Source organism: Gorilla gorilla, chromosome 17, assembly GCF_029281585.2.
Source record: "Gorilla gorilla gorilla isolate KB3781 chromosome 17, NHGRI_mGorGor1-v2.1_pri, whole genome shotgun sequence".
NCBI classification, from domain to species: Eukaryota; Metazoa; Chordata; class Mammalia; order Primates; family Hominidae; genus Gorilla; species Gorilla gorilla.
Genome location: NC_073241.2, coordinates 109,987,985 through 110,015,200, shown reverse-complemented (window position 1 = coordinate 110,015,200; position 27,216 = coordinate 109,987,985). Strand labels below are relative to the sequence as shown.

The 27,216-nt window shown below is 43.7% G+C and overlaps 1 protein-coding gene and 1 pseudogene across 1 annotated transcript; one reads left to right on the top strand and one right to left on the bottom strand.

The window, feature by feature from the left end:
• Nucleotides 1-257: 257 nt before the first annotated feature.
• Nucleotides 258-12,142, bottom strand: LOC129528383 (NADH dehydrogenase [ubiquinone] 1 alpha subcomplex subunit 8-like; annotated as a pseudogene).
• On the top strand, nucleotides 12,058-27,216 carry LOC129528382 (MORN repeat-containing protein 5-like). Its single transcript, XM_055368700.2, has 4 exons — nucleotides 12,058-12,401; nucleotides 19,123-19,270; nucleotides 21,996-22,107; nucleotides 26,828-27,216. The coding sequence occupies exons 1-4, from the start codon at nucleotides 12,058-12,060 to the stop codon at nucleotides 27,046-27,048; spliced, it is 825 nt and encodes a 274-aa protein (XP_055224675.2). The 3' UTR covers nucleotides 27,049-27,216.

Here is a 27,216-nt window from a genome sequence, read left to right as displayed (position 1 = left end):
TCTCCATTCACTGCAAGCTCCACCTCCCAGGTTCACACCATTCTCCTGCCTCAGCCTCCCAAGTAGCTGGGACTACAGGCGCCCACCACCACGCCCGGCTAATTTTTTGTATTTTTAGTAGGGATGGGGTTTTACCATGTTAGCTAGGATGGTCTCAATTTCCTGACCTCATGATTTGCCCACCTCAGCCTCCCAAAGTGATGGGATTACAGGCATGAGCCACCACGCCCAGCCAGAAATATTTCTATTTTTAAAAATTCCTTTCTGGATTGTGTATAATCACTGCCTAATTAATATGCTTGGTAAATCTGGTAAGTTCTTACATCATATCTGTATTTACAGAGACCCTTTGCTGACCACCTCCTGCCTTTATCCCACCCGAGTCAGAAAGTGAGACCTCCAGCAGAAGCCTTTTTACCTTTGACAGTTCTCCCAGGTCAGGCCACACCCAGCCCAGTTTGTCCAGCACACACTCGTCAAACTTTGCCTGCTGTTTGCGTCAGTGATGAAATAACTGCTGGCCAGTACAATCAATGCAAGTCCAATATTCTGTAAAAGGCTCTGCACAGTGACGTTTTATCTGCCTGGAAAAGAAAGCTGGGTTAGGGGCATCTCTTTGCAAAACAATGAAAAACAGAAAAGTGAGAAAAAAATAGGTACAGATCTCAAATACATAGCCTTGCTTTTTGAAAGGTATGTGAGTACATATTCTTACCTCACTTACAAGACAACTTCAGGATCCTCAATTTGAGAACAAGTTAGTAAACAAAAAAGATTTCTGAGGTAGAAAACCTAATTTCTTTATATAGTAAGAAGAAAAGAGCGTAGCCTAATGCACGCCTATTTTACTCAGAGGGGAACTCCTTACTTGGGGCCTATTTATTCTTTTCTTCAGATCCAATTCCTCTAAGGGTATCAGCTTAGCAAATTTAGAAGAGAAGGAGGCATAATTAAATCATGGACATGCTGATAGAAGTCAAACGCGACAGACAACGGCAAAGGAAGAGACAGAATTATAAAAAGCAAATACACAAACTAACAAGCAGAAGATCCTGGGATCATTCAGTATAAAGACAAACTGTACTCCACTCCTCAAAAGCTCAAGGTCCTCATTTTATTTACGCATTGAACAAAAATAGATATTAATCCTTGCTATCAAGAACAAAGTTATATTATATTTGGTATTCTCTGTTAAGAAGCAGGCTAGCATATAATTCATTCTGTGGCCATCAAAAATGGCTAGAGAAAATTTAACTTCTGTGTATAAAAAGAATAAGTTTCAGTTTTTTGCAAAATCCTCCTTATCTTATCATTCAACCCTGCTAGTATGCATGTTCAAGCAAGAATAAAATACCATCATTTTATGTAAAAGCCATACTTGAGGCAGTGAAATTCAGAACACCTCTTTCTCCCAATGAAATAATAATTTTATTATTTAAGTGCTTACCTGTCATACTCCAGAAATCTAGCTACATTCTCACATGAATCTTGTTTAACATGGATCAGGAAGGAAGGATCTCAGAGATGGCTTAAGGAAGTATACAGTGAAAAATCTGCTTTCCACCCTGCCCAATAAGCCACTCAGTTGCTCTCCTAGAGGTCCACCAATGTCACCAGCTTCTTAGGTTTCCCTTCCGGCTATACTAAGCATAACCTGCACCCACATAACTTCTACTCAAGAATCACTTTGGTAGAAAGCAACCATTTCCAATGGGAGTTTTATATTCCTCCAAAACGCAGCAGCAGCAGACGGGCTGCAAGCCACTACTCTAGTAGCACGGATCCCTGTTCTGGACCCTGTTACCCATACCTAACAATTATCTACTAATGCCTAAAACCAGCAACTTCAGCAGTGAGAAATTCCTCTATGGAGGCAGTTAGGCACCTTGGGAATTTGTGAAATCCAAACATTCCTTAAAATGTACTACCACTGGGCCATGGAAAAAATGCTTTGCAAAAGTTCTCTTAGAAAATAAAAATTGTTTAGGCTGGATGCTGTGGCTCATGCCTGTAATCCCAGCACCTTGGGAGGCCAAGGTGGGTGGATCACTTGAGGCCAGGAGTTCAAGACCAGCCTGGCCAACATGGCGAAACCCCATCTCTACTAAAAATACAAAAATTAGCCAGGCAGGTGGCACACACCCGTAATCCCAGCTACTCAGGTGGCTGAGGCACGAGAATCGCTTGAACCCAGGAGGCAGAGGTTGCAGCGAACAAAGATCACGCCACAGCACTACAGCCTGGGTGACAGAGTGAGACTCTGTCTCAAAAAAAAAAAAGAAAAATTGTTTAAATAAACACACACACACACTCAATCTCGCTGGCAATCAAATCAATGCAAATTGAAACATTTGCACCTCCCAAATACTGCAAATTAAATATTTGCACCTCCCAAATATTTAAATACTATGCATACCAGAATCCAGCGCTGAGGACAGCATAAATTGATCCAACATTTAAAAAACAAAAGCATTTGCTGGGCACGGTGGCTCACGCTTGTAATCCCAGCACTTTGGGAGGCCAAGGCAGATGGATCACAAGATCAGGAGATTGAGACCATCGTGAAACCCCGTCTCTACTAAAAATACAAAAAATTAGCTAGGTGTGGTACTGGGTGCCTATAGTCCCAGCTACTCGGGAGGCTGAGGCAGGAGAATGGTGTGAAGCCGGGAGGCGGAGCTTGCAGTAAGCCAAGATCGTGCTACTGCACTCCAGCCTGGGCAACAGAGTGACACCCCACCTCAAAAAAAAAAAAAAAAAGCGATACAGTTCAAGAGCCATAATGATGTTCAAAGCCCTTTATAGAGTAAACTCACTGTTAGGAAATTTATGCCAAGGAATTATTAACTGATGAAAATGATCTGTACGCAAAGGTAATCACTGCAGATTTATCCAAAATAATCAAAAACTGAAATCAACAATGATGTTCAATAACAGGAATTGGTCAGGTACGTTATGGTTGGTTTATCCACTGATGGAATAATATATAACCATTAAGAATGATGATCATGGCCAGGTGCGGTGGCTCACACCTGCAATCCCAGCACTTTGGGAGGCCAAGGAGAGCTGATCACTTGAGGTCAGGAGTTCAAGACCAGCCTGGCCAACATGCTGAAACCCCATCTCTACCAAAAATACAAAAAAATTAGCCAGGCGTAGTGGCGCAGGCCTGTAGACCCAGCTATTCAGGAGGCTGAGACATGTGACTCACTTGAAGCCAGGAGGCAGAGGTTGCAGTTAGCCAAGATCACACCATTGCACTCCAGCCTGGGCAACAGAGTGAGACTCCGTCTCAAAAAAAAAAAAAAAAAAAAAAAAAAAAGATGATCATGAAGACTATATAGCAACTTCGAAGAATGTTTCCAATAATATCAAGTGAAAAATGAATTTCTCAATGTATACATACTATGATTATAACCACAAAAATATCTTTGCATAGGGACAGAGACAGCAGATGCAAGAAAGGAGGAAAGCAGCTACTGTGCTAAGGTATCTATTTTTTTTCTCTAACTTCATTGTAGTGGACATCGGTGGTTTCTGCCTAGCCAGCAGTCATTCCCCATTCTTCTGTAACATCCTTCTAATTTTCCTTTGGGAACAACCCCTCCCTGTCTCTCAGCAATGTGGTTTGGATGAAGCTAAGTCCACTCCCCATCTCAGGCCTGACCAATTAGAGCTTTTTATCTCCTGAAGCACAAGTGATGCAATGATACGTATACGAAGTCTGCCAGCCAGGACAATTAGACTCAGTTCAGGAGCTTCTGCTCACTTCTGGATAAAGGGCACACTTTGTCTAGGTTTGCTAAGCAAGTATCAACAGAACAGCAACTCGAGTGGCTGGTGGCCATTTTTGGTACAGCAAGGTGAGAGTCTTTCTGAAATGAGGTCAACAGAGAAAACCAGGACTAAGAGATTGTGAAAAGAGGAGAGGCAAAAAGACATCAAGTAGTTGTGAAATTATTTAAGCCCTTGAATCCAGCCCTGCCTGATGCCAGGCCTATTTCTGGACTTCAGAGTTACAAGAGCCAATTTCCTTTGAGTTCACTCTCTCTCCTTTTAAATAGAGTGCTAATATGCTTGTTAAAACATTTTCCTACAATTACACTGTTTAGTTTTTTTTTACTTAAGTATCAAGCACAATGACCTACCTAAAACCTAACTCTGAATACAGTTTTCTTTCCATCATACCTGTGTTCTGTAGTAATGACAAAACCTAGTGAATGCCTGCTTAAAAAGGACTGTGATAGGTTGTTTTACGTGCCTTTTCAAATTTTTCACAGCAAAAAGGCTTTCCCCTTGCTGTAGCAAAAATGGTCACCAGTCACTTGCTTAGCAAACCTAGATAGGTATTATTTTACAATTTGGAAACTGAGATTCATGGAGATAAAAGAACTTGCCAGATAATAAAAACAAAACCAAAAATAATTATCATCCTTTGAATGTTTTACCTTGGTCTGATTTCAAAGCCTATGTACTTCCTAATAAAATCCAGATTATTAGCTGGCTGTTCACTTATTCATTTAAACCTTTATGCTTCAACCAAGTAGGCACTGATACCAAAGATTTTTACCTAAAGAAGTCCAAAGCACACTTGTTGACCAGTTTGCCTTCCTCTAAACACCACCTCGGATCTTTCTCTTCCCAGCGGCAGAGCATAAACTCCTTGTTGGGCTTATCACATTGAGCTCCATAGTGATGGGCCGCAGCTTTAAGCACAGCAGAACTAATTTTCACCTAGGAAAGGAAAGATGGGACAAAGGCCACAGACTGTGAACCAGAATACCACTTTCTCAGCTTTACCTCATGCGGGTCAGAATAGAGAACACAAAAGTAGCACTGTTCTGACTTTACCAAGAAAATTAAACACTGTCATAATAATAATTTTTTTTTTTTTTTTTTGAGGCAGGGTTTCACTCCCATCCCCCAGGCTGGAGTGCAGTGGCGCGATCTCGGCTTACTGCAACTTCGGCCTCCCAGGCTCAAGCGATTCTGCTGCCTCAGCCTCCCAAGTAGCTGGGATTACAGGCATAAGCCACCTCGCCCAGCGATTCTTTAAAATCTATGGTGATTTAGAGAACACGAAGCTCTTTCACATATATTATTTTCTTCACTTTTACAATAGTCTCATGAAGAGATTAATATTCCCATTTTAGAGCAGAAGAAATGGCACCTCTAATAGAATCTTTATTTATGGTAGAGAGAAAAGGGGTGTAGAGAAGGATGAAGTCTTCTGGGATGCAGGGAGAGGAACCAACTCTGGAGAGCTTTGCTGAGTTTCTGCTGCTGGAATAAAATTAATAGATATATAAGGCTGGGCACAGTGGCTCATACAGGTAATCTCAGCACTTTGGGAGGCCAAAGCAGGCAGATCACTTGAGGCCAGGAGCTCAAGAACAGCCTGGCCAACATGGTGAAAGCTTGTCTCTAGTAAAGATACTAGAGATGTATCTGGGCGTGGTGGTGCACACCTGTAATCCCAGCTACTAGGGAGGTTGAGGCATGAGAATTGCTTGAACCCAGGAGGCAGAGGTTGCAGTGAGCCAAGATCACGCTACTGCACTCCAGCCGGGGTGACAGAGCAAGACTCTGTCTCAAAAAAAAAAAAAATTAAATTAAATTAAATTAAATTAAAGGATAAATAAAACTCCCAGAGGACTACGGAGTCACAGAAGATGAGGCTGGAAGAGATCACAAAGAGCATCTAGTCCATCTAGTAATAGTCCATCTAGTCCATCTAGTAATAACTAATAATAAAGTACTAAAATCTACAAATTTTTTAAAAATCAGAGCATATCCAAGGTTGCCATCCCTTTAACTATGCCCACCAGTTTCGCTCAATAGTATTTTAGTGATATTTTCTTGAGAAGATACACAGTGTAGATATAGCCAGCTCAGAGAGAACTGCAAACTGTCCAGGGCCTACAAACAGCTGCTTAAGCAAGAGACCTGTGGTCCCTTTTCTGTACTACCTTTTCTTATACCAATACCACAATGTTTTAATTACTGTCACTGAAGATAACATTTTGTTATCTGGGAGAACCATCCTCCTCATTCTTCCTTTTCAAAACTTTTTTGGCTATTCTTTCAGATGAACACCTTCCCCCAATAATTTGCATTCAAATAGTATTAAATTTAGTTATATGTTAAATTAGGGAACAATAGGCACTTTTTATAATACTGGGTGCCTGCTCAAACTTCACATCCTCAGAGAGCCTCTCTCTAATCATCTTATATAAGCTATCATCAGTGGTCACTCATGTGGTCTGGTCTTAGCATTCATGTGCTAAGTCTGATCAATTCTAGACATACTTGTTCTTTCCTCTCTGTAACACAGTTTCTGTATTAAGCACCAATTACACTGGGGTCATTAACATCTTTCTCAATAATTTTAAGAGCCCCTGAGTGGTCTGTGTGTGACTAGAACATAAGCTCCCAGAGGGAAGGGATTTTGTTTTCAACAGAGATCCACTACTGTAAAGATATCAATTCTCCCTATATTAAGCTATGGTAATTAAATATAATGTTGAATACGGTACACACCAAGCACCCAAAATAGTGTCTAGCACAAGTAGCTGTTGAGCACCCACTCTTTGCTAGAAAATGGGGATACAATAATTAGAAAACAGATATGAATACATCAATCACACCTTCTCATCCACAACACAGTATTTCTCTCCATTTATTCATAGTCAAGTCATTCTTGTCCTTTGGTTAAAACTAGTTTCCTTCATTATAGGGACCTTGAACATTTCTTGTTTATTCCTCAGTATTTTAGCACTTTTGATACTATCTAAATAGGATAGTTTTTCTATTAGACTTTCAAACTGTTTACTGCTTGCTTGTATACTGTATTTTCTCTCCAGCCATCTTACTGAACTCTTGTTAGTTCTGACACAAAACTCAAGAAGATTAACAGAAAAACTGCCATTTACAAATAAAAACTGTCTCTTTCCCTTCTGCTACTTTATTTTTTTCTTCTTATTCTCATTTCCTATTTTATTGCTTTAACCAACCCCTTCAGGACAATACAGATGAAGAGCAATGACAGCAGACAACCTTCCCTTTTTCTAAAATTAAAAGCAAGTTTGGTATAATATTTGCTGTTGGTATCTGGAATATAGTTGTTTGGATATTCCTTGTTAAGAAAGCTTCTTTCTAATTCTAATTAGTTTTGCTTTACTGTTGTTTTCTATACCAGAAAAGACTAAAATTTTTAGGCTTTGTTTTCATTAATTTATAAATGTAACATAGAGCATTAACAGATTTTGTAAAACTGATCCAATGTATTTCTAGAATAAAATCTAGTCTGTCACAGTGTATTATGCTTTAATACACTACTGAATTTGATTTGTAAAATTAAAAATTGTTGTGTGAGAACAGTCTGTAATTTTATTTTATTATTTTTTTGAGACCAAGTTTCGCTCTTGTCCAGGCTGGAGGGCAGTGGCGCAATCTCGGCTCACCGCAACCTCCACCTCCCGGGTTCAAGTGATTCTCCTGCCTCAGCCTTCCTGAGTAGCTGGGATTACAGGCATGCACCACCACACCCGGCAAATTTTGTATTTTTGGTAGAGACCGGGTTCCTCCATGTTGGTCAGGCTGGTCTCAAACTCCCGACCTCAGATGATCCTCCCACCTCAGCCTCCCAAAGTGCTGGGATTATAGGCGTGGGCCACCATGCCCAGCTGTAATTTTATTTTTTATGCACTTTATGCAGCTAGGTTATTAATAAAAGGCAAGGAAAGATGACAAGAGTAATTAATCTATACACTACAGAAAGGAGAATAAAGTTATGACTATGTCTATTAATAGTGCAACTGTTATAATTATCAAAGATAAAGTTATGACATAAGTGAAATCTGCCATGATGACTCTAATAAATTTATGTTTAAAATCTGTAAAGTTTTTGTATTAAAGTTTTTGAAAATAAAAGAATTTATTTAGGTAAACTGGCACACATTTGCTTGTTTTATTACCTATAAACAGCTAGGAGAATAAAAACTAACACTCAAACTTTTCTAAAAGCTTAATATATTTTAATAATTAAGTTAGTTATATTTACTTGTCATATGCCTTAAAAGAGCTTTAACTGGCTGATTCAATTATTCAAAGGCCCAAAACTATACGGCCCAAAAAGCCTGACACATTATTTATTTCCCTACAAATGTGGAAATCTTATCAAAATGAAGGTATACACATGTTGCTGAGCATATAAAACACCATCCCTGTCACAGGAAAATAAAGGAAGACATTGAGTCTGTTTCATAATTAATGAAAAAGAGGGATGTGCTAGAGACAACACAGTGAGTCAGTGGCAACCCCAGAACTAGAACACAGTGATTGTGACCTCCAACCAGGCTTCTTCCCATTATATCACCATCACTGAGGTGGATGAGCCTGAGATGTCACCATATCCCCTCACCTGCTTCTTCACTGAGACTGATGAATTCCAACAGAAACAACATCCTTTCACAGCTGTTTACCATGAATATCGTCTCAAATTCATTCAGATCTCTTTGTCTCAAACAACACAGAATTTCAACATCCTTCTCATTTATTCTCACAACAGCCTCACTGCACAGCAGGGCTACACAGTCTGCAGGTGTGGAAACTGAGACAAAGTCACCATCTAGAGCCAATCAACCTTCTAGTCCTGTCCTTGTCTCCTTAAACTACGTCTGTACCTCTTTTTATAGTACTTTATTTATACCATGCCTTGAGTTTTCCTAAATTTATGTAAAACAGAGAATAGTACTTAATAGAACTGTTATGAAGATTAAATGAGTTAATATATATAAAAATAATAAGAACAGTGCCTATCACATCGAAAGCACACCATAAATATTAGCTATTTTTGTTTTTACTCAAAATTATCAAATGTGTCCAAGGACTTTCCAGTCCAAAGCTTCTGACTGCTTTTTCAATGGGGATGTGTCATAACTCCTAAGCCAATGAGGCCCAAAATGTATTTAACTCGCTCTCCAAACGGGCTTCTTTTTCTGGCTTCACCAGTACTATTGCCACGCTGCAAATCTGACTTTGATTCTTCAACCTTCCCTACCTCCAATATCTAATCCATTGCTAAGTCTGATCAATTCTAGATATACTTGTTCTTTGCTCTCTGTAAGCACAGTCTCTGTAAGCACCAATTACACTGGGATCATTAACATCTTTCTCAATAATTTTCAGAGCCACTGAGACCAGTCTCCCTGCTTTTCTTTTTCTTTCTTCAATCCATTCTTCACACAGCTGCTACCGTGATCTCCCTAAATGACAATTCTTATTTTACTCTGCTGTTATATTAGCAACCAAACTCTCATTCAGCCTTAACAGCAGAATAAAGCCTAAACTTCTTAACGGGTACCGAAAGGCTTCTGGACCCAAACTATCTTTCCACCCTTCTCACCCGCAACATTTCAAAAAGGGACTGACTATTTACTGTTCTCTCAAAACACTGAACTCCTTTTTGACTCTCTGCATTTTCCTATCTCCTTACTTTTGCTCGGACCCTACCCTCACTTAGAGGGAGGGGTCTTCTCTTCATCTCCGCCCATAAATGCCATTCTTCATATGCCATTTAGTCATGTCTTACATTATGCCCAAAAAGTGCTTTCTCTATTCCCTTTTTAGTTTCAGAGAATTTTATAGCTGGGATCACCTCATCTTACAAATAACCGTGTCTGCAAATGCTAAAATCAAGTAATCAAGGTGACCGGCAGGTAGGCCTAGAATTTAGATACAACTTCAAATCTTTTCCTAAACCACATCTTCCCCCTTTCATAGTATTTAATCACACCTTGTCTTGTATTTTAGTTATTTATGTAATTATTCGTATGTTCATTCAATTGTGTGAAGAGTAAAGGCAAATGTATTTCAGATACATCAGTTGTATGAAGTAGAACTTCAGATGTTTGTTGAACCTAATAAAAATTGCAACAAGAAATACAGCAACTCAAGATTAACCCAGCTACATGGGGTGGGGGCAGGGGGGTGGTTCACCGGGGGGAACAAAAGAGTGGGGGCCACATGGCAGCTCTCCTCTGCCACCTCAGAGTAAATGTCACTTTAATATAATAAAGTCCCTGAACATAGCTAATAATTTCTTCCTCTGAGGAAAATAACAGTTGCCACTCTCACAGGCATCTAAGATTAAATGAAGCATTGCAGGTAGAAGACTTAACATATGGCCAGGCGCGGGGGCTCACGCCTGTAATCCCAGCACTTTGGGAGGCCGAGGCAGGCAGATTACGAGGTCAGGAGATCGAAACCATCCTGGCTAACACGGTGAAACCCCGTCTCTACTAAAAATACAAAATATTAGCCGGGTGTGGTGATGAGCGCCTGTAGTCGCAGCTACTCGGGAGGTTGAGGCAGCAGAATCGCTTGAACCCGGGAGGTGGAGGTTGCAGTGGGCCAATATCGCGCCACTGCACTCCAGCCTGGACGACAGAGCGAGACTCTCAAAAACAACAAAACAAACAAACAAAATACTTAACATGGTGCCTGGTATATCATTGCTGGTACATCATTTCTAGTCTTGGCCTTCCTCTCCTTTAATACAGCCTGTTCTACTATCCAGCCCGGCCATGACACTCCTCTGCCTTAAAACCTTCCACCTCTTCCCACCACCTCCCTTACTGGATCAAGTCCAAACTGTTTGGTCTGGCCTTGTAGAAGCTGCTTCCAAGTCCTATCTCAGCCCGAGTTGCCTCTCCAGGCTCAGCACCTGCTGCTTCCCACCACCACCACTAGGGTCACATCAAACTGTACTTGGCTCCCTAAACACACAAGTTCTGCTAGGCCGTCTCATTCTTGTGAGTTCTCACCCATAATATAGTGGAAAAGCACTGGTTTTAAAATCAGACCTGGGTTCACTTCCAGCTCTATTACTTACGAGCTCCGTGACCTTGGGCAAATCATTTCTACTCTCGGGGACTAATTCCTTATTTATAACGTTACGACCAATTGTGTGTGTGTGTGTGTATATATATATATATGACCAATTGTGTGTGTGTATATATATATATATGGTGTATATATATATATATATGGTGTATATATATATATATGGTGTATATATATATATATATGGTGTATATATATATATGGTGTATATATATATATGGTGTGTATATATATATGGTGTATATATATATATATGGTGTGTATATATATATATATGGTGTATATATATATATATATATATCCTACCTTATAGTGTTGCTGGGAGGATTCAATGAATTAATGCATGGAAAGTAATTAGCATCCTGCCTGGTATCTAGAAAGGACTTGATCATGTTAGCTATAATTAGTAGGGTATGTTTCTACTTCACTTCTCACAGCACTAACTACATTGTACTGTGACTGCCTCTTTATGTGTCTGTCTCCCTACTGGATTGTAAAGTCCATGAAAGCACGAAGTACATCTCTTCCAGCGTTACGTGTACACGTTAATTACTCAAATGATATCTCTTGAATAAACGAATGCTTTAAATGGGTCCTGTTACCAAACACCTTCCCAAGGCTGTGAGTAGATGCACGCTCCAATATTGTCTCATTTTCCCGCGGCTTCGTCACCCCACTCTATGCACTCGGCACCGGTGATACCACTTTAAGGTAGGTGACCGTCCCCCTCGACTGTGAGCCCCTAGGGTTGTATACTCACCTCGCATGCAAGTTTGAGGATTAAGCGACATAAGCTAAGGAAAATGACTGGTTGGTGCTTAATAAAATGTATCACTATTATTCACGGAAGGAGAAACAGGTCGCTGTGGAGGGCGAAAGGGGGAGGATTCTAGAGCCACTGCAGGATGCGACAGGGTGGGGTAGAGAGGGGAGGCGACTCCCAAAGCTGCGGAGGGGACCTCCGGGGGTCGACCTGTATATGCGTTGGAGGACTGGGGAGGGGGGCCCGGGTCCCAGGATCCGCGGAGCCCAAGCGGGGCTAGGCCCAGGCCCGAGAAGCCGCAGCCCCATGTCTCCCTTGCCTGTCCTCCGGATAGCCTCACCTCATCTACTTTCAGCTCCTCTAGAGCGGGCAGCTCCACTATCCCCGGCATGACGGCTGCAGCCCCGACCCCGACGAGAAGCCCTCAGCCGCGTCGCCCCCGTCTCCTCGAACTCCCCTTTCGACCGCCGAGTGCCACACGGCGCCTGCGCATGCGCATCCGGCAACACGCAGGCGTATCGCCCTGCCCAACCACGAGCGAGGGAGCGTGCGCAATACCGAGAACTCTTCGGCCTCCGGCGGGGTGGGGCTTCGATTCGGCTCCGCCCACCCCTCCAGGTTGTCATAGTGATGCCGTATCCACTGAGACTCCGGATCCTAACAGCTGGAAGCTAAAAACAGGCGCCATGGAGTACACAGGGAGCAAATATATCGGGGAATATGTAGATGGGAGGTAAGGGGCTCATTTGATTCACTTACTATACCTTGAATAGCTGTGACTGGAAAAAGACGGCTTTTTGCTTCTGCGAAACACCTTGTGCCAGGCACTTTCACAAACTTGCCCGAGTGATTTTTTCAAGGACCGTATCTAACAAGCAGCAAAGCTGAGATGCATTCATTCCATATATACTTATATGTGTGTGTGCATTGACTGTGTGTGTGTGCTATCTGCCAGTTTTAAACATAGGAATATTTAAAATGTCAAGATCCTTGCTCTTAGGGAGTTTATAATCCAGTTGGAGATGTATTGCCAATAAACAAATAAGTAATAAAATAATTACAGATAATGGTAAATGCTACAAAAACAAACACGAAGATTAGGGAAGAGAGACTGGCTAATCTGAATCTACACGGTCGCTTCCTTCCAGGAGGAGTTCACGATCTAGGGATTATTATAGAGGATTTTATACACAAATCACTGTAGTGGACTAGTAGTAAAAAACAATTCAACAGTTTTTTTTTCTTTTCTTTTCCTCCTTCCTTCCTTTCTTCCTTCCTTCCTTCCTACCTTCCTCTCTTTCTTTCTCTCTCTCTCGTTTTTGTTTTATTTTCAGACAAGATCTCGCTCTGTTGCCCTGGCTGGAGTGCAGTGGCCTGTTCACTGCTTACTGCAGCCTCGACCCCCTACGCTCAAACAATCTTGCCGCCTCAGCCTCCCAAGTAGCTGAGACTACCGGTGTGCACCACTACCCCCAGCAAATTTTTCAACGCCTTTTGTAGACACGGCGTCTTGCTATGTTGTCCAAGCTGGTCTCATACTCCTGGGCTCAAGTGATCCTCTTGCATGAGCCACCGTGCCCAGCAATTCAACAATGTTGAGTGGCTACCAAGTACCAGGCCCTGGAATTGACTCTGGGCACAATCCCTGTCTTCAGAAAGTTCATTCAAACATGATGCGACAAGTAGACATAACAGATAACTGCGATTCAGTGTGATAAGAGCTGTAGTAGAGAGAAGCAGAGGAAACACAGAGGTGGCCACTCTTTTTTGCCAACCACCCTGGATGAAGAAAGTGGAATCTCTGTTTTTATAGCTGAGGAAACCAAGGCTGGACGATATGAAGTGGTTTGCTGAACCAGTGCTAGTTGTCGGGACTGTGAAGCACTCCCACCTTGGGGCTCTGTATTCACAAGTTGGTGGAATTCCAGGGCATTTTGAGTTAATAGGAAAGAGGGATCTGTGGTCTGGACAGGGATAGGAGATAGATTCCTAGAGAGGGTGGTAGGAATGCTATGGGATGCTATCTCTCTAATCATTACATCAATTTTGCAAGGAAGATGTTATTATCTTTCCAGGTAACAAAGGTGACCCTTACAGGGCTTGAGACACTTATCCTACTCATCAGGTAAGTGGCTGAGGTGCTTGGTGTGTACTCCCTCTCACTACTCAGTGAGATAGTTCAGGCTAACCTTGCAAATAAAGGAACAGAAGTTAAGAGAAGCAAAATGACTGGCCCACCATTATGGATACACAGCTAGGAAGTAACAGAGTCAGGATTTGAACCCAATCCTCTGTCCAAACCACATTCTTACTTTTCACAAGGCCCTGCTACAGTGAAGGTGGTAGAATTTTGGCAGATAGAGATGGGGTATTGGGCATTTCAGGCACAAAAAGTTGAGAAACTACATTAATTTTTGACGGGCTGTATATGGGTGAGAGAGAAACACACAGACAAGGTAAAAGAGGGAAGGCTTTCAACCATTTGCCTTTGGCCTTCTGTGTATTTTCATTGGGTTTTTGTGCCAAATCAGCCATTTCCATGCTTTGGCCCTAGGAATTTGGGCTTTGCTTGAGGTTGTCTGGTACCTCTGTAACCACAATAGGGATTTCCAGACCTGAACAGGGCTTCCCAATTTCCCATAACTAGCAAGAAGTCAGCAGTTTTTCACTTGTTATACTTCTTTTCATAAGTTGGACATGTGTTATTCTGTATTGATTTTGTGTTTTTAACAACAGTTAACTAGAATTCTATTTGGGGCATCTCAAATTTCAGCATGTAATGAGAGCATGAGACAGGTCTGGGCTCAAGTCTGCCATTTGCTTGTTGTACACTTAATCAACCATCCATATCTCAGTTTCCTCATCTGTAAAATGGGAAAGCAATGCACATTCAGCAGCAGTGTTTCAAGGAATATGTAATGATCATATATGGGTGTTATTTACAAATGGTAGATACTCAATCGATTTTTTTTAATTTAGGGAGGGGATATTTTCCTCTTGGAGTTTAAATGAATAGAGTAACCTCTCTATACAGTAGGAAGTTGATATTTAACGTTTGGTTTAAAAAGTTTATGTAGACTCTCCATGGCTGATAGGAACATCAAATGGTACGACTGCTTTGGAAAAGTTTGGCAGTTTCTTGAAAAGTTAAACAGCCATTCCACTTATAGGTATTTACCCCAGAAACGAAAGTGTATATCTACACAAAGACATGTATACAAGTACTCATAGCAGCCTTATTTATAATAACCAAAACTAGAAACAAACCCAAATGTCATCAACAGGGGAATGAAGAAACTAATTGTGGTATATCCATTCATTGGAATACTACTCAGCAATAAAAAGGAGTGAACTATTGGTACACAGAACAACATGAATGAATCTCAAAAAATTATGTTAACTGAAAGAGGCCAGACAAAAAGAGTAGATACTGTATGATTCCATTTATGTAAAATTCTAGAAAATGCAAATCTATGGTGACAGAAAGTAGATCAGTAGTCACCTAGAGATGAGGATTGTGGTCAGGGGCAAGGAGGAAGTATTACAGAAAGGCATGCAGAAACTTTTATGGGAAGTAGATATTTTGTCTTGATTGTAATAATGTTTTCCCAGGTGATGTCAAAACATGTCAAATTGTATACTTTAAACACGTGGCCTATTGTATGTCAATTACACTTCAATAAATCTACTTTAAAAAAAACCTTTAAAGAGACATGATTTCCCTGTACCACGTGTGAATATTAAAAAAAAAAAAAAGGTTAATGTAGTATCTGTCTGACCTCAATATTATGGTTTCTTTGGAGTAGTCGCACAATGGAGTTCTAGATAACTCCACTCCAAAGCACCACAAGGTAAGTGCCAGAAGAGACCTACAGACACAGGGGAGGAAGGGACGCCCATAGCATTTATGTAGTAACTACTGTGCTCTGGGTGGCTTTGCCTGCATCTTCTCTTCACAGGGACTCTTTGAGATAGATATCGTTATCCTGTTTTACAGATGGGAAAAGTAAGGCTCGGAGTAAACTTGCCCAAAGTCACCCAGTTAGCATTTGGCAGAGCAGGTATTAAAACCCAGGTCGATCAGACTGTAAAGCCCACGTGCTTCCTACAATAGAGCCCTGCTGCTGGGGCCCTTCAGAGGCCACATACAGTCGGAGCCGTCCTTAAAGGCTTCGTGGAAGAGATAGTATTTGAAATGGGCCTTGAAGGTTGGGTAGGATTTAGGTGGTTGGAGATGCAAGGTGAAGAATTCTTTTTCTAGAAGTTTCTAGGCAGAGGGAACAGCATGAGCAATAGCCCAGAGGGCACGTATGGAGTAGAGCTGGCAGTTCAGTTTGGCAGGAGAGTGGGTTGTGCCCAGAGGAGTTATGCAAAGGGAAGCTGGACAGGCGGTCTGTGCTCTGGCAAAGAAATTTCAATACCGTGCACAATTCTGGTGGTGGAGGAACCACTGATAGATCCTGGTAGGGCCAAGCATCAGGAAATAAAACTTATTTCATCTCTGTAACTCTCCTCATAATGCATATGTGTGGTAGAGACTCAGTAAATGTTGGCTGAATGAATGAATGAATGAATCATAGGTTTTGAGGGGTTTGTTTGAGACAGGGTCTCACTCTGGAGGGCTCTGGCTGGAGTGCAGTGGTGCAGTCTTGGCTCACAGCAATGTCCACCCCACCAGACTCAAGCGATCCTCCCACCTCAGCCTCCCCAGTAGCTGGGACCACAGATATGCGCCACCATGCCCAGCTAATTGATAGGTATTTGAGATCTGGAAATCATATCCTTATTATGGATTGAAGCCTTCACTATAAAGTGGTTTTTTTCTTCTTTTTAACTTACTTTGAATTTAGAAGGCAGGCTTTTCGCCTTGAATGAATTTTTTAAAATGGAAGAGAAGGAGGGAGAAAGGAAGGGAAAGAGAGAGAGAGTGAAGGAGAAAAAGAAGAAGGGAGGAGAAGGAGAGAAGGAGGGACAGAGAGGAGGGAAGCAGGAAAAGTGAAGATGGGGAGATCAGCTCAGAGCTCACTGCAGTTGTCCCAGTAGGAGGCAGCAGAACCCTGGGCCAAGGCAGAAGCAGTGAAGCCGCAGGAAAGAGAAAAATGTAGGAGAGGTTTGGGGATTTTACTGCCAGGAGTTGGCAGCTGATTGGCTCCAGTCCCGTCCAGAGATGGCTTACAGCCCCAGCCCTGGGCCCAGCTCCTGGCCTTGAACCAGAGGATTCTGATACCATTCATGGAAATAGAGAACTCTAAGGAGGTGCTGCTTAGGGGAGGAGGAGATGATTCTGTTTTAGGCGAGTTGGAGATGTCTGTGAGAGGTCTGAACAGTGATGTCCAGTTCGAGGTAAGAAAAGGGGTGGGGTCTAACCTCAGAGAAGGGTGTAGAACTTGAATATGGAGATGGTGCTTAGAAATGATAGATGTGAGCTCAAGCAAAGAGTACAGGAGGGAAGGAGAAGAGGAATTCTCCCTTCCCCCCATGTCTTGCACTAGAATAAAAGTGAAATAGTTTTCAATTTCTTGTTCTATGCCGGGCATTCTGCTATAGTTTCACAACCATCGTCTCACTCAGTTATCTCAACAACTTTGTCATCCACTCTGTTCACTGACTACTCTTTCTGTTTCCTTCATTCTTTACTCAGGAGATGTTTATGAAGCACCTGCTTAGTGGTTCTAGGAGCTGAGGATACCAAAGTCTTCCTTTAAAGAAGCTTTTCTTAAATACCGGAGATAAGATATCTAATTACAAAACAAGATAGAAAGTGTTACGCATCCCGACAGAGGTACTAGCAAAAGCCTTAAAAAGGTCAGAGTTAGGAGAGGAGCCTTCAGCTTGTTAGGAGGAATGGAGAAGGAATGAATGAAAGCATATTTATTAAGCACTCACTATATGTCAGGCCCTTTACTAGGAAAATAGTTATATGTTACCTGTATTAATAGCAGCCATTTCACCCATAAAGAAACTGGTCAGCCCGGTGCAGTGGCTTACACCTATAATCCCAACATTTTGGGAGGCTGAGGCAGGAGGATCATTTGAGCCCAGGAGTTCTAGATCACCCTGGGCAACATAGGGAAACCCCATCTCTACAAAAAAAAAAAAAAAAATTAAATAAGCCAGGCATGGTGGGGCACACCTGTGGTTCCAACTACTTGGGAGGCTGAGGTGGGAGGATCACTTGAGTTCAGGAGATTGAGGCTGCATTGAGCCATGATCACACCGCTGTACTCCAGCCTGGGAGACAGAACAAGATCTGGTCTTGGGAAAAAAACAAAAAACAAAACAAAGAAGCTAGTCAACTGGTCAAGCTGGTGTCCCTGCCTTGTTCTCCTGTATGAGCCTGTCTTCCTCCTGCATAGCACTTATCACACATTGTATAATTACTCAATTTTGTCGCCCACTAGACTGTGAGCCCCCGAGGACAGGGACTGCATCTGCCTTGATCACTGTTGAATCTGTGTTGTATTCAGCAAGTTGGACCATCAGCATAGTCCCTGACAAAATGTAGGTGCTCTGTAAATATCTGTTTGGAAGGAAAGAAGGAAGGGAAGGAAGGGAGGGAGGCACAAGCAAAGAGGTTTGGGAAAGTATCTGTATTAGTCTGTTCTCATGCTGCTGTAAGGACATAACCAAAGACTGGGTAATCTATAAAGGAAAGAGGCTTAATGGACTCACAGTTCCACATGGCTGGGAAGGCCTCACGATCATGGTGGAGGCAAAGGGGGAGCAAAGGCACATCTTACATGGCAGCAGGCAAGAGAGCATGTTCAGGGGAATTGCCCTTTATAAAACCATCAGATCTCATGAGACTTATTCACTATCATGAGAACAGCATGGGAAAAACCCACCCCCATGATTCAGTTACCTCCCACTGAGTCCCTCCCATGACATGTGGGGATTATGGGAGCTACAATTCCAGATGAGATTTGGGTGGGGACACAGCCAAACAATATCAATATCCACGATTTTATATATATATATATAATGGTGGTAAGCTTCAAACCCTTACTCCTGTCTCTAAATTTCATGTTTTCCCTAATATTCCACTAGTGGCATAATAGGCAAGGATGGATTGGTCATGGGGGACAGAGAAATCACAGAACCAGCTGCCAGAAAACCTGGGCTCTAGTGTCCACAGTTTTTACTGTGTGTGGTTTTGGGCACATCTCTACACTCTCTGGGCCTACTAAGGGGGTTTATTTCAGGGAGCAGTGTGAACTCCAAGGTGAGAGTGAGCCTCTAGGTGAAGGGGAGAATGAACAGAGCAAACTCTATTCCCCTCTTTTCGTTTTTGAGCTTTTGAGGGAAACAAAACAAAAATTTTGTTTTCAGCAGAGTACTGATGGGATGAGAAGGATGAGAATGTTGAGAACGGGGTTCCTGCTCACTCTGTTGCCTGCCAGCTCTGATCCTCCAGCTGTCACACAGGGCTCAGTGATTTCCCTGTGTCTTTACAGGATGGAGGGCAAAGCCAAGTACATCCTCCCTACCGAAACAATATATGTTGGGGAAATGAAGGATGGCATGTTTCACGGCGAAGGAACCCTGTACCTCCCCAGTGGAAGCCAATACGACGCCATTTGGGAAAACGGATTGGCCATAAAGGTGATCAGCTGGGGGGGCGGGTGCTGTGGAGGAGAGATCCTCGGGCAAGAAGAGCCTCACCCTCTGGCGCCCCATCGTCCCTGTCTGGTGCCCACCTCGTTCCATTCACTCTTCTCTTTGCTTCTCCCCCACTCCCCCAACTTTTTTTTTTTTTTTTTTAGTCTCACTCTGTCACCAGCCTGGAGTGCAGTGGCACAATCTCGGCTCACTGCAACCTCCACCTCCTGGGTTCAAGCGAGTCTCCTGCCTCAGCCTCCCGAGTAGCTGGGACTACGGGCATGCGCCACCATGCCCAGCTAATTTTTGTATTTTTAGTAGAGATTGGGTTTCACCATGTTTGCCAGGATGGTCTCAATCTCTTGACCTTGTGATCCACCCGCCTTGGCCTCCCAAAGTGCTGGGATTACAGGTGCACAGGTGCGAGCCACCACACCTGACCTTTTTTTTTTTTTTTTGAAAACGAGTCTCTGTCGCCCAGGCTGGAGCATAGTGGTGTGATCTCAGCTCACCACAACCTCTGCCTCCTGGGTTCAAGCTATTCTCTTGCCTAGGCCTCCTGAGTAGCTGGGATTACAGGTATGTGCCACCATGCCCGGCTAATTTCTCCCTGCTTCTGGATCTCCCAGGGCTCTAGAATCCTCTCCCTCTAGATCTGGAAGGATCTGTGGAGAGGCCATGATGAGTTTGCATCTGTTACACCACTTACTGCCTGGTCTTAGGCCCACGACTTCACCTCCCTGAGAGTTCTTCACCTATCAACTCAGGACAGTTAGTTGCATTAGTTATGTGTTGGTACTATAACAGGTTACCACAGATTTAGTCTGAAATCAGCACAAATGTATTATCTTACAGTTCTAGAGCTCAAAAGTCTGAAATAGGTCAGCAAGCCTGCATTCTGTCCAGAGGCTCTATGGGAAAACCTGTTTCCTTGCCTTTTCCAGCTTCTAGAGGCTGCCTGCATTCCTTGGCTCATGGCCACGCATCACTCCGACCTCTGCTTTCATCATCACGCCACCCTTCATCCCTCTGCTTTCATCGTCATCTCATCTTCTCTCACCCTGACCTTACTATTTCCCTCTCATAGGAACCTTGCAATCATATTTGGCACACCCAGATAATCCAAATAATCTTCCCACTTCAGGATCCTTCATTTAATTGCATCTGCAAAATCCCTCTTGCCATGTAAAGTAGCATACTCACAGGTTGCAGCAGACAGGGACATCTTTGGGGGACCATTATTCAGCCTACCACAATAGTACAAGGCACCTCAATATATATATGTGAACACTTTGCTAAGTTCCCAGCACACAAGAGGCACTCAATAAGTGTTAGCTCTTATTACCACCATCACTGCTACTATCATTATAACTTACCTAATCCAAGGATTCTTACCCCCTGGTATTTGTGAGTCATGAATAGAATTCAGGGAGTCACTGAAACCTCTTGATTTATATACAGAAATTTCTGTGTAAAGGGGACTAAGTTTTTCTCCAGGAAAAGCATCTATAGCTTTCATCAGTTTCACTAAGAGCATCTTGGGGCCTGACTCATGACCTAAAAAAGGTTAAGAAATGCTCCTTGTTTTATAGCTTGGAGAGTCTAAGCCCCAGGAAGGGGATGTGACTTTCCCGAGGTCACACAGTGAATTAATAGTATCATTGGAATTTCCACCCATGTTTCCTGATGCCCAGGCCAATGCAATTTCTACATCCTGAGGCTTCCTTTAGCAGTAAGGCAGCAAAGGCAGAATGTATGCGTTTGGACAAAGGGCCGTGGCTGATGGCTCTGACCTTTCCAGCTATAATAATAATAAAAGAATAATAACATTTATTGAGGGCTTACTTTGTGTCAGTGTGTCAGTCAGGGTTCTTCAGAGACACAAAACCAATAGGATATACAGAGATGTATGGAAAGAGATTTATATTAGGGATTGGCTCACAAGATTATGGAGGCTAAGAAGCTTCCCAATCTTCCCTCTGCAACCTGGAGGCCCAGGAAAGCTGTTAGTGTAGTTCCAGTCCAAACCCAAGGGCCTCAACCAGGGGGATCAATGGTGTAAGTCCCAGTCAGAGTTCAAAGGCCTGAGAACCAGGAATGCTGATGTCCAAGGGCAAGGAAGATGGATGTCCCAGCACAAGCAGAGACAGGGGATTGGCGCTTCCTCTGCCTTTTTGTTCTATCCAGGCCCTCAACGGATTGTATGGTGCCCACCCACTTTGGTGAGGGTGGAACTTCTTTGCTCAGTCCACCGATTAAAATGTGAATCCCTTCTAGAAACGCCCTCATGAACACACCCAGAAATGTTTTACCAGCTATCTGGGCATCCCTTTCACTTAACCCAGTCAAGTTGCCTCACAAAATCAACCATCACAGCCAGGCACTGTGCTAAATGCTTCACGTGTGCTATCTCATTGAATTTTCAATCAACCCTATTTTATGTACAGTATCATTAACTTAATTTTACAAATGAGGAAATGAAGGACCAGAGAGAGTGGGTCATCTGCCCAAGTTCATCTGCCAAAGTGAGTTCACCCACTTTGAGCGGCAGGGACAGGGCTCTGCACTTATACCCATTCCCTCTTGTCGTCACAACCATAGTAATTGTGATAGTTACCACTTCTTTACTGCAGCCATCAGAAAGGCCCCCACTTCCCTTGATATCTGAACCTCCTGGCCAAAAGCCTTCAGCTTCCTCAGATGCACATGTGTGCTCCTTGTCTTCCAGGGCACATATACCTTCGTAGATGGGCTGCACTATGATGAGAAGAACTGGCATTACTGCGACGGCTATGATCGGAGGTTTTACACAGAGATCCTCAATGGCTTGAAGCCTGCAGGTACCCAGGCACCCACCCTTTCCTTCATACCCAAACTGAGAGGGAAACTAAGACAGTTTCGGATAAGTGGACTGTGTCCTACTGAAGTAACTTAAAGGGGAAGAGGAACTGAGCAGGCGTAGAAGAATACAAAAGAGCCAGGTCCTGGAGCCAGGAAGGCCAGTCCTCATATCTCAGCTCCACTGTGCTAGCCAGAGGACCATGGGCAAGGGACTTTACCCACTGTGCCTCAGTTTCTCCCCTTCAAAATGGAGTCAATCAGCTGGGCGTGGTGACTCATGCCTGTAATCCCAGCACTTTGGGAGGCCAAGGCGGGTGGATCACTTGACGTCAGGACTTCCAGACCATCCTGGCCAACATAGTGAAACCTGTCTCTACTAAAAATACAAAAATTAGCCGGGTATGGTGGCATGCCTGTAATCCCAGCTACTCAGGAGGCTGAGGCATGAGAATCGTTTGAACTCACTAGGTGGAGTTTGCAGTGAGCTGACATCACGCCACTGCACTCCAGCCTGGGCGACAGAGCGACACTCTGGTCTCAGGAAAAAAAAAAAAAATCAAAATGGGGTCAACAGCATCATCTACCTCCCAAGATTGTTGTAAATAAGATAATTCATGTCAGGTGTTTAGAACAATGCCTTGAATGCATGTGGGTGCACGGTACATGTCAGCTGTTCTTATTCGTGGTACCTACTATAACACTAAAATTATGTAAATATTTTAAAAAGAAAGAGTTAAGGACGAAAGCAGTACTGACAGAGCATGTGCTTTGTGTATCAGGTGCTGGGGGAGGCTCTCTGTAATCCCTGTCTCCCTAATGTCCAGATGACCCTGCCCAGTCAGCCTTCCTAGTCCCATGTCACTCCAGGTTGAGGCTGTGGAGTTCAGACATGGTTCCCTGTGGCAGAGCTCACACTGGCAGCCCAGTCTTCCTCTCTGAGGTCCTCTGTATCATGCTACCTCCCTGCAAAAACCGTGTTTCATCACGGAGGGCTACATTTGGACTATAAGTCTGGATTCAGAGAGTGGCACCTTAAAATTTTGAGACGTGTTCCAGGTCAGGTGAGCCTCAAGACGAAGGGAGGGGAGGGATAGCATTAGGACAAATACCTAATGTAGATGACAGGTTGATGGGTGCAGCAAACCACCATGGCATGTGTATACCTATGTAACAAACCTGCACATTCTGCACATGTACCCCAGAACTTAAAGTATAATAAAAAATAAATAAATAATAAAAAAATAAAAAAAGAAGAGTGTAGTTTTTGGCACAGCAGAGATAATATATCCAAAATGACAGATGGGGAAACAACTCTGTATACTATAAAAACAATCCCAACTTAGCTTGTGAGAGACCATGAGCTGTGGTTGACAGAGCATGGAGCCAGAAATTGTGGGTTTGAGTCCTAGCATTCTCTGTCTATAGCTGGATGAGCCTGCACAAGTCAACCTCCGTCAGGGCAGAAGCCTCCAGGAAGCACCCAGGCACTGGAGTCAGGCAGACCTGAGCTCAAACCCCCATCTCCTTCCCTTCCCAGCTTCATGACCTTGGGTCAGTTAGTTGACCGGGTGAGCCGCCTTCTCTCCCTTTGCCCTCCTGACACTTACTCTGCTATTTTCCTCCTATCCCCAGGCTTCTTTGCCACTGCCTCCTCAACATCCCCCCACCCCCAGTTATTCACGTTGAGGTTCCCGGGGCTCTCTGGCTTAGGCATTTTCTGTTTTCATTCTATATGCTCTTCCTGAACAAGTTGATACACTTCTAAGCCTTCAACTACCATCGGCTTCTAAACTGAAATCAGAATCCCTGAGCCTAAGATCCCTGCATCAAGCTTCCCTGACACCTGTATTGGTCGTTCTCAACTTGTTTGCACTGAATTCATTGTCACCCCCACCGTGATGGCTGCCTCACTGAATGTCATGCCCATCCACCTAGGTAAGCCTAATCCTCCCTTCCCCTGCCCCCTAAGTGCAATGGTCCTATGGATTTTACCTCTGAAATATAGACTTTATTTGTTTATTCAACAAATATTTATTGAGCACTTCCATGTGCCAGGCAGCATTCTCTTCATACTCTTTGCCACTGCCCTGTTCCAGCCCTCCATCATCTTTCCCCTTGATGACCTGAGTCCAGAGATCCCCACTTGGCCCCCTTGAGGTCATTCTCCATTCTGCAGTCACGTCCATCTTTTTTTTTTTTGAGACAGAGTCTTGCTCTGTTGCCCAGGCTGGAGTGCAGTGGTATGATCATAGCTCACTGTAACTTTGAACTCCTGGGCTCAAGCGATCCTCCTGCCAAGTGATCTGGCCTCCTAAGTAGCTGGAACTACAGGAATGTGCCACCATTCCTGGTTAATTTTTTTTTTTTTTAAGTTTCTTGTAGAGATGGGTCTTGCCATGGTGCCCAGGCTCATCTAGAACTCCTGGCCTTAAGCAACCTTCCCTCCTTAACTTGGGATTACAGGCGTGAGCCACCATGCCCGGCCGCTTACATCTTTTAAAGTGTGAATCTGATTGCCTCCCTCCCGCCCCGCCCCTTGAGTGCTCCCTATACCCTCAAGATAAGGTTTCAAATTCTCAGAAACAGTGACATTCTCTGGCTCCTGCTCATGTCCCAGCCTCATCCTAGGCTACCCACCCTTCTCGGTTTTTCTCTCTCCCTTCTTGCCATGCTTGCTTTCTCTCTATTTCTCAAAGAGACCACACTTTTTCCTGCCATTCTCTCTGCCTGGAATACTTTAACCCTCTTACTTCACCCAAATAACTCCTTCCCATCCTTCAGGTCTCAGCTCAACGTCCTGAAGCTGGGAGCCCCTTCCCTGAATTCCCACACTAGGTAAGGTCTCCCTGTGGCATATCACAGCAGCCATGACCTCTTCCCAGGGCTTGGATCGTGAGTGTTCATCTCGTCTTCCCAAGCTGTGAGCAACATGAGGACAGGGCCCTAGCACATTGTCTGGCATACAGTGGGTACTCGTTAAAGAGTTATTGTCAAACAGGGATAATGATATTGACATCACAGTGCAGGGTGAAGTATGTGCTTAGGGGAGTTAAGGCAATGACATTAAGAAATATTTCCTAAGCTCCTACTGTATGTCAGACACTGGCTGGACCCAGGGAGACCAGAGTTAAGAGGACATCATCTCTCCCTTCAAAGAGCTGCCAGTCTAGCTGCAGCTTGAGAACCTTGCAAATCACTCCTCCCGGATTAGTTATGATGGGAGGCCTGGACTTTGCCATGGGCTCTTCACCCCAATTAAGGCTGTAGGAAAAAGCCCTCAGCCTTAAGCCTTAGCTCTCACACAATGGCTGGTTTTGCTAAAGCTAAGCCTCTGCCAGTCTCGTGGTGGCTTTTCCCGAACCTGCCTGGCTCTCCCCGAACCTGCCTGGCTCTCCCCTACTTCTCCTGTGACCCTCAGAAGAGCAGCTTGATTCTAAGTAGCTACTTCCTTCCCTTGTCACTCCACATTTTGCCTCTCAGGGCTGGCATTGTTAGGGCAACTCGTCCTGCCTGTAAGGCAGGGTGAGGGTTAAAAGTGCCCCGTGACCTCTTGGAGCATCTGTGAGATGGGCATTGGCATGAGGCTTTGGTGAGAGAATGGCTGTAAAGTGCTTGACATGGAGTAAGTTCTCGGTAGTCATTAGCCAGTACATATGGGGTTAGGTTTAGGATCAGGGTCAGTGTCAGGGTTACGGTTAGGCATGTCATTAAGCAACACAAGAGTTCCTACTGTGTGCAAGACTCTGGGTTGTGGGCGTGGTGCTGTGTGCTCAGTGGGCATCCAGCTTTCAGTCTAGAGAACAAGGAACTATAGCAACTATAGTTAGAAGGAACCTGAGAAGTTATTTATTCCAACCTCTCCCTTTACTTGAGCCATGGCGTTTCAAGATACACATACCTAGCGTGCATGACCTAAAAGGTGCACTCAATCTTCTTTCTCTCCCAGAGATCTCAGTGTCCCTGGACCTGTGGCTGCACCTAGGCTGTCTCCTCTCCTGATGTTGGCACCTGAACATACAGGTTCCAGAGCTGGACTGCCTCCTAGCTGGATAACCTTGGGAAAGTTACTTTAACTTCTCTGAGCCTCAGTTTTCTTATCTGTAAAATGGAGCCACAGAGTTGCTCTCAGGATTAAATAAAAGAGGAGCACAATGCCTGGCACATAATAAACATTCAATGAGTGGCAGCCACCGTGGTAATTTTGGCAAGAGTCAAAGTTCTCCACCACCTGCCCCTTGTCCACCTGATCCATTTCTTTTCTGCTGTTCTCCTTCATACGTGCTCTGCTCTACAAGGTTTCCAGAGTGGGGCTTAAGGATCCATGCCTCTGGCCTCTGCCCACGCTTTGAATGCCACCCCTCTTCTGGATCTGATGCTCTCCTATCCATTTGCCAACTCTGACTTACCCTCAGCATCTGTCTAACTTCAGAACCTGTGCCCTTTGTCATGGTATCCGAAGAAATGGAGGACGATGGGGTCAAAGGAAGAAGAAGACAGAGGGTCTCGTTCCCAAGACCCTGTTCCCAAGAGCCATGTTCAGAAAGTTCCTTTGGGGCACTGTTTCTGCTGGGTTTGCTTCTTGCCCTGAGTAGGGGGTATTTAGTTCAACAGGGGAGCCAGATAGTCACATGAGCCACCAGCCACAAGTGGACCTTATGGGAACACTGGGTTTGGATTTGGCCTTGATGGTGAACTAATTGCCCATTATGTTCTTTCAAGGTATGGCTCAACTCACCAATATGGACCCACCTAGAAAAATCCCCAGGGGCTATTACGATTGTGGAGATGGCTTCTATAACCCAGTCACAAGGGTAGTCAAGGGCTATAGGAACCGCTTTCTAAGAAACACAGGTAGGTTTCTTCCGACACTGCAGCACGTTTTCTCTTCACCCACATATAAGTATGTGCATCTGTATGTACAAATGTATGCACACACTTGACGAGAAAGAAGCTTTTGCTGATAGAAGATGAAAGTTGATTACCTGGATGTTTTATTTTTTGGACTTCTCGTGGCTGGCAAATCTGTACATAGTCCTAGAGTGAGGTAAAAGGACATTCGTGGTCTAGCTGTGACGGCACATAAATGTCGCACTGAAAGGATTAAGGTA